This window comes from Daphnia pulex, chromosome 5 (genome assembly GCF_021134715.1).
Source record: "Daphnia pulex isolate KAP4 chromosome 5, ASM2113471v1".
In the NCBI taxonomy this organism is placed as follows: Eukaryota; Metazoa; Arthropoda; class Branchiopoda; order Diplostraca; family Daphniidae; genus Daphnia; species Daphnia pulex.
Window position 1 is genome coordinate 4,737,398 of NC_060021.1, and position 7,940 is coordinate 4,745,337.

The following is a 7,940-nucleotide window of genomic DNA, read 5'->3' on the forward strand; positions in this document are numbered from 1 at the left end:
TATACGTTAGTTATTATGGGGTAAAGTTTTTTTGAATTTTTTCGTCATAAAAATGGTAGGCCTAATTCCTGCTTATTCTCTGAAGGAATCTATATTTATCAATAATATTTAATTAAAATCATTTTCTGAAGATTTTCGCCATTGACAGACGTCATTTCTCCAAGAAGTAAAGAAAACCAAAAAATGGAAAAGAAAAAATAAGAGAGAAAGGACAACTTTTTTTAAATAATCGTTCAAGTAGTTGGTATTATGCAAATTCTTCTTATTCCACCGCCCCATTTCCTTTTCGGCTAGGGACTTGAGCATCTGTAACGAAAGCAGATTACTACTCGACTATACAACAAACCTAATAGAACTCGCCCCAACTTCCTCAGCATATGCACAAGCAGCTTCCCCCCTTTTCACTATTGACAAAAGCCCAGCTGATAGATCCTTAGACATGTGCAGGATCGCAGAGGCGGAAGGAGCCCAGACCAATTACATGCGGGAATTCCTGGAACTCCCGCAAACAAAATTTGTTTCTCCCTTTAACCAAAAAAACCCCAGATGTTTTATCTTGTGTACGTCTGTGTCTGTGTGTGTGTGTGTGGTTGGCTGTTCCGATTCAGTGCCAATGGCATCCACAAACTCATTCCGGTTCAATTTCAAACAATGGAGAGAGAGAAAAGAAGAAGGAGGCAGAAGACGGTGAATTGGAGTCAAAGTCTAAACGATTAATATCGTTCCCCGTGTGTGTGTGTGCTGCTCCTGGCCGCCCGCTCCTGCCACTATAGACGGGATCGATCAGGAAACTTGTCGCATTAGACGCACAAAGGCCGAACCTTCCAACCCCACCCGACATCGAAGAGAACGACAAGACGTTCCACTCGGCTCCTACCCCTGTCGAAAAGAACCAGGTGCGCAGCAGATACACACAACAAAAGATCGACCAAGTATCGATCGATCCAGCCAGTGGCGATCTAGTCTTCTCTCTACGATCTCTTCGGTGCGCTCTATAGTCGCTCGCCGAGTGAAAGATATGCAACAGGCCACCAACCAAGATAGGAGGCAAAGGCCAAAAAGATTTTAGCTGGATAGTTTGTACTACACAGAGAAGGTCAATCAATTCATCTTCCTCACTAGCGCAAATGAGAAACACGAGAAGGACAAGACAATCTCTCCCAAGAGAAACAAACAAGAGAGATTTCAGATTCTCTCTCTCTCTCTCTCTCTTGTCCGTTCGTCTTCCTCCTTTCTCGGAAATGGATAGGAGGAAGATCTACTATCTATACGCACACAGTGCGGATCAAGTCATAGCTACTAAAAAGGGAGGACGGTGATAACTCTGCTAAAGAATGAAGAGTAAAAAAAGATAAAAACAAAACCAGAAAGACTTACATTCGAATGGCTCCGGTTGGTTCCAATGGCGACGAGCCGCTGAATCGGATCGTAGGCCAAGGCGGTCGGTTGATGCGGGAATCCATGACGGGCCGTCTGCGAATAAAATGTTTGTAAGCATATAGTAAATTATTAGTCCTCCCCCCAAAAAAGGAAAAAGATGAATGTGTGTGTGTGTGTGGGACAGAGAGGGAGAGAAAAGAAACGAGAGTAAAACATTGTCAACAACAACAACAACAACACGGAGGAGCCGAGCCCGAACGGGCGCATGGTGACATGGTGAACGCGCAGAAATCAATAAGGATCGCTCTGCTGGCAGTCGGGAGTGAGAGAGAGAAAGAGGACGAGTAGGAAACGTTATGATTACGAATAAAAGGAGAAGCGGACGAAGAAGAAGAGAAGAAGAAGATGAAGGCCGTCGTTGTCGCCCCCCCCCCACCCAGTTTTTGATATGTGTGTTCTGCCACGGGGCATCGTTTCGCCCGAGACACACACGTTGGCAGATCACGACAACAACCCAACAAAAAAAGGGGAAAGAAATGCTCGGGAAAATGATGAAATAAGAGACAACTCTGTCACACAGTAGCCCCAGGCTGTTCCAACACGTACTACAAAGTCTTTTGCAATATTTACTGTACAGATGTCGGCGACTCTCATCATCAAGAGTTCGGGATCCCATTAAATCGACTTGCGAGTTGGTTTTTTTTCTCTACACGGAATCCTTATAAAAAATTGGGCTATCCCTTTTTTAAGGATAGACTTTATATAAGAGGATAGAAAAATAAAGAAATAAAATCCGACAAAGTGTGTAGCAGCGCCAAATAAAAGAATATGGTGGGAGAAGACGGTGGCGAGGAATTTCTTCGTCGACCGGAGACCATTATCATTTCCCGTTCTGAAAATCAGGTCAGAATCAAATTTACAGGAAATAACGCGAGCGAATAATTCAGATTGTTCACACACAACATTTCCCCACCCCCTTAAATCGATTAATACAAAAATATATCTATAAATTCAAGAAAGAAAGAAAAAGCAATTGACTCGGCTAGCTTTATAGTCCTTTTCTACCCGCAAATTTTTTCATATGCTACGGGCTATTACATTTAGACGCGCGTGTCGTAGCACGTTTTTGCCTCAGGCATTTTGTAACAGTTTGGTCCATTTCATCTGCCCTTCAGTTCTGTTCCCTCCAGCACAGCCACAAGTTCTCCAACAGTTTAACTCGTCCAAAATGAGTATAATTACCAAAGAATTTTTGGAAAATGAATTGTTAAAGAAAAAAAGGGCATATCCTAAAGGCTTTACTGGTCATCAGTTTATGGAATCTGCATTGGAAAAAGCAAAGTGTCCAGACATGAACAATCTGTTCAAATCAGTGTATACTACCTGTAAGTGTTCTTACTTTCATTATCTTATTTCTTTTTTTGGTTATGTTATGTGTTGGAGACTATTGTTATGACCTAACCGATCGATGAAAAGAAACTGCTCGCATAGATGCACACAAGTTACAGAGAAAGTTAAAAAAATTGAGAAAGAGATATAAGTGAGAGAGCTAATTTTTAAACAGACAATTTTTTCGGGCTAGCAGAGTCACTCTCTTTCTTTCGCGATATGTCTTCTATTATAAACTTGTTGGTAGGCTAAATAGATGATTGAAAAGGTCGCTCTTCTCCTTTCGACGATATACACACTGCTATTAGCTTGTGTACACATTGTAGAACTCCTTGTTGTTTCCTCTTTCCCGGCCGGTTTTGTGTGTTGTGTGTGTGTGTGTGTGTGTGTGTGCGAGTGTGCGAGTCCCGTTTATGTCCGCGTATGACTCGGTTGCCGCTGCGTAAAATGTGCGTCTCTCTGGCACATCCGAGTGGATCGACCCTCTCCTGTCATTGTATCGATCCCAGGCAACGCTGAAATTCCTCTCTGGACAGGATTCTTTATCCTCTTACAACTTTGTTTCTGATTCGCTCCCGATTTTCCAGCGAAACAAAAACAAAACAAAATCAAAATAACAGACCTTCTTTCATGGAGAGATGAGCTCTGTCTTTCTCATGTTTTCTCTACTGCGGGATCCTAATGGACCATCGACACCCATCAAGGAGTCTTGTTCTTCTGCTTTTCCAGCAGCTTGCATGTGTATATCTATCTCATGGCCTACTTAATGGTTAAGGCCTGTAAACTTGAATCCTGCCACATGAAGGCGAGAGGATCTGCAAAATTCCCTATCCTTTCCCCATGCAAGAGCCAATCAGAAGAAAAAACGAGGCTGCAACTTCGCCATCTGGCGTTCGATATTGCTTTCTCGTTAGAATGGTTAGGTAGCCATTTAATCTTTCAAGTTTTTTACATCTTTCTAGGCAATGATAGGCGAATGGTTAGCGGTGTTCACCACCATGTACTAGGGATGGCGTTCAATTCCAGATCGAGAGGAAGCTTTTTTTATTTACAGTTTATGAAAAAGGTTGTGTTTCACGGAGTAATTGATTAGAATAATTTTGCGGAAATTATGGAATGTAGTTCTACCCTATTTAGTCGTTTTCCTAAACAACTGCTATTGAACTTAGTACGAAAAAGTGGAAAATTATTTACTTTACATCGAGATTTGCATCTTGAAACACCAGATGGCGAAGTTTCAGCCTCGATATTTTTTCTGATTGGCTCTTGCTCGGGCAAGGATAGGGAATTTGGCCACACCTCTCACCTTCATAGCAGTAGATACAAGTCTACAGGCCTTAACCATAGAGTAGGCCGTGATCTATCTATATACCCTGCCTCGTTGGCGTCGTTTCTTTTTTTTTCCAATCAACAGCAGCAGGGCCCGTGTTGTTCGATTCTCTCTCGTCAGCTCGGTGCTATTCGTTCGCTGCAAACGTCTTTTTTGTCTTTGACGCCATGCCAAAACTTCACCATCATTCCGAGGCGTCTATATCTCAATGTAACTATTGAACTGGATAATGATATGGCCCGATGCCATCGTGGGAAAAAAAAGAGCCGACATAGCTTCTTTTTTTTTTTACTTTATTTTTTTATTTTTTATTTTGATTATTTCTTTTCCCCCTCCTGCCACTGGAAAATTCAAACGGCGTATATATGCACATACTACAATGGACAGGGCGAGTGATTGTGACTGATGGATCTCTCTGCTGGCGCGTTTGACGTTTTTCTCGAGAATATTTGTATTTATATTCGCTGGCTGCTCAGCTGTGCGGCCTTATTTATACATGGGACTCTCTCTCTCCCTCTCTCTCGCTCTCTCTCTCCTGTCTCGCTTTTTTATTTGCCCATATATATCCCCGAGTATGTTGTGGATGTTGACTTGTTGTTGTTGTTGTTGTTGTTGTAGTAGTACCATGGGGTGGGCGATAATGATGATGGGCGACTCAATAAGATGAAGACGAACGAGATCTAGACTATTCGCCGACGTCGATATAAACACGTGGCATTGCCTATAGATGAAGAGAGTGGATGGAGGAGGAGGAGGAGGAGCGGGGGGGGGAGAGCAATCCCTTAGAAGTTGACATATCCTCGGCATCAGGAGCAGGAAGGATTCACGCGCCGTACACGCGCTGTGGCATTGCTTCGAGTCCAGCTGGAAGTTCATACACGGCTTGGGGTGCCTCAAGAATTATTCTTGCGGCAAATAATTCATGGGCAAACGCGAGGAAGGCAAGATTTCTTGCTTCTTTCCTGGTTTCAGCAAGACGGTGAACTCTATCAGCAGATCTGAAATAGAAAACAAATAACAGATAAAATTAGAAAATAATGTTTTTTAAAAATATATCAATAAAGTCTTACTTGTCCCATATATTGGGAATTGTAGCGAGCAGATATAGCGTCCCGGTCCTCCAGTTTGTAGGAATGTGAAATTTCCCTCACCAAGATGGTGCTCGACACCACAACGTGCATTGTGAACGTTGTAGTATCCAAATCTGCCAAGATCCAGATACTCTACGTAGCGTAGGAAATTGTGGCCTGCGGTGATAATGGGGCCATTCATTACCACCGCTCTAACATCAATCAAATGATTAAGGAACATGGTACCGGCCTCGCGCTTGTTGTCAGCCATGGGGTGCCATGTACCATGGGGTGGGCGATGATGATGATGGGCGACTCAATAAGATGAAGACGAACGAGATCTAGACTATTCGCCGACGTCGATATAAACACGTGGCCTTGCCTATAGATGAAGAGAGTGGATGGAGGAGGAGGAGGAGCGGGGGGGGGGGGAGAGCAATCCCTTAGAAGTTGACATATCCTCGGCATCAGGAGCAGGAAGGATTCACGCGCCGTACACGCGCTGTGGCATTGCTTCGAGTCCAGCTGGAAGTTCATACACGGCTTGGGGTGCCTCAAGAATTATTCTTGCGGCAAATAATTCATGGGCAAACGCGAGGAAGGCAAGATTTCTTGCTTCTTTCCTGGTTTCAGCAAGACGGTGAACTCTATCAGCAGATCTGAAATAGAAAACAAATAACAGATAAAATTAGAAAATAATTTTTTTAAAAAATATATCAATAAAGTCTTACTTGGCCCATATATTGGGAATTGTAGCGAGCAGATATAGCGTCCCGGTCCTCCAGTTTGTAGGAATGTGAAATTTCCCTCACCAAGATGGTGCTCGACACCACAACGTGCATTGTGAACGTTGTAGTATCCAAATCTGCCAAGATCCAGATACTCTACGTAGCGTAGGAAATTTGGGCCTGCGGTGATAATGGGGCCATTCATTACCACCGCTCCAACATCAATCAAATGATTAAGTAACATGGTACCGGCCTCGCGCTTGTTGTCTGCCACGAAGTTACGAATGGAGTGGTAGCGTGCCACATATTCATCACCTGTATGAAAAAAGAAATGATTAATAAGTAAAAATATTAAAATGAATTAAAAAATGATTACCTTGTGGAATAAGTTGTTGTATAACACGCTTCCGTTTGAAAAGTCCGAATTGTCGCCCCCGACCATAGGACACCAGTCTCGAAATCAAATAAGTTTTGAAGGACCAACATGTGTGGCTGAACATGTTGGTCCCGGCGCACCGGCCCGGCTACAACTGCTTGTGGATGGATGTGCTGGCCACGGCCTACTGCCGGAATGGCGGCTGCAGCTGCTTGTGGATGATTCTGCTGGCCACGGCCTACTGCCGGAATGGCGGCTGCAGCTGCTTGTGGATGATTCTGCTGGCCACGGCCTACTGCCGGAATGGCGGCTGCAGCTGCTTGTGGATGGATGTGCTGGCCAGGGCCTACTGCCGGAATGGCGGCGGCTGCTGCAGCTGCTTGTGGATGGATGTGCTTGCCAGGACCTACTGCCGGAATGACGGCGGCTGCTGCAGCTGCTTGTGGATGGATGTGCTGGCCAGGGCCTACTGCCGGAATGGCAGCGGCTGCTGCAACTGCTTGTGGATGGATGTGCTTGCCACGGCCTACTGCCGGAACGGCAGCGGCTGCTGCAACTGCTTGTGGATGGATGTGCTTGCCACGGCCTACTGCCGGAATGGCGGCGGCTGCTGCAGCTGCTTGTGGATGGATGTGCTTGCCAGGACCTACTGCCGGAATGACGGCGGCTGCTGCAGCTGCTTGTGGATGGATGTGCTGGCCAGGGCCTACTGCCGGAATAGCAGTGGCTGCTGCAACTGCTTGTGGATGGATGTGCTGGCCAGGGCCTACTGCCGGAATGGCAGCGGCTGCTGCAACTGCTTGTGGATGGATGTGCTTGACAATGACATGATTCCAAATCACAATAACTAAAAGACAATTGACAATAACTTGGAGTGTGTGTCAAAGTTGTTATTGACAGCCCAAGCACACGACGGAGGAGGTCTCTCTCTCTAATATGTAAAGTTTGAACAGTCCTCTCTCTGCCAGCGTCCCATTATTATATATAAAACACTCGGCCCTGTTCCCACACGGAACAGATTCATTCAGCATTAGAGCGACGATAGATGCCAAGCAAATTGCCATTGAAGTGGACAACAAGGCAATTATTCACAATCAAATCAAAAGCTGGTGAATTGTTTAAAGAAGCGGAGCTTTGCAAATGTGGAAGAGAAGTTCTGCTAGAACTTCACAACTGGAACACACACACTACACTACACAAAGCTCCCGAAGATTTCACTAGGCGCTCTCGCGCTCTTTACTCCTCGACACACACTTTGGCTCTCCGCTCCTTCTTTGGTCTATAGCTCCTTTTGATCCTTTTTTTCCTGATTGAAACAAAAGCGAACTGATTTCCCCTTCTACGAACGGCCGGCTCGTGTTTTTCTGTTACGTGCCGATCGAAGCTGCTGATGTAATTCATCCTGTATATTCCGCGTTATCATTCCGTCATCTTGTCTTTTTTTTTAAATTTTCTGTCGGATCCCAAAACGATCGAAACAATTTTTCCCACGAAAAAGTCCAGTTTCTTAACAGTAAAACAAAAAAAAATCGTAATCCCAAATAGAAAAGGTGATTGGATCGTCCGACTTGGCATTTCAGCATCCGACTCTCGGATTCTATGACCAGAGGACGAGGACAGGCGACAAAGTTTCACGTTCGAAATCGCTGAATGGTGTGCGACTATCA

The 7,940-nt window shown here is 44.7% G+C and overlaps 1 protein-coding gene across 1 annotated transcript; it reads right to left on the bottom strand.

Moving 5' to 3' along the window:
• Window positions 1-5,169: 5,169 nt before the first annotated feature.
• Window positions 5,170-7,674, bottom strand: LOC124194804 (F-box/LRR-repeat protein 17-like). Its single transcript, XM_046589190.1, has 4 exons — window positions 7,617-7,674; window positions 6,274-7,141; window positions 5,901-6,212; window positions 5,170-5,828 (listed from the first exon to the last, which is right to left on the bottom strand). The coding sequence occupies exons 1-3, from the start codon at window positions 7,672-7,674 to the stop codon at window positions 6,209-6,211; spliced, it is 930 nt and encodes a 309-aa protein (XP_046445146.1). The 3' UTR covers window positions 5,170-5,828; window positions 5,901-6,208.
• Window positions 7,675-7,940: the final 266 nt, after the last annotated feature.

What these genes read in the sequence shown, in the direction of transcription:
- LOC124194804 (XM_046589190.1), bottom strand. Translation starts at nt 7,674, where the DNA reads ATGAATTACATCAGCAGCTTCGATCGGCACGTAACAGAAAAACACGAG. An exon ending in AAAACACGAGCCGGCCGTTC is followed by an intron (nt 7,142 to 7,616) that starts GTAGAAGGGGAA and finishes ACACACTCCAAG; the next exon opens with TTATTGTCAATTGTCTTTTA.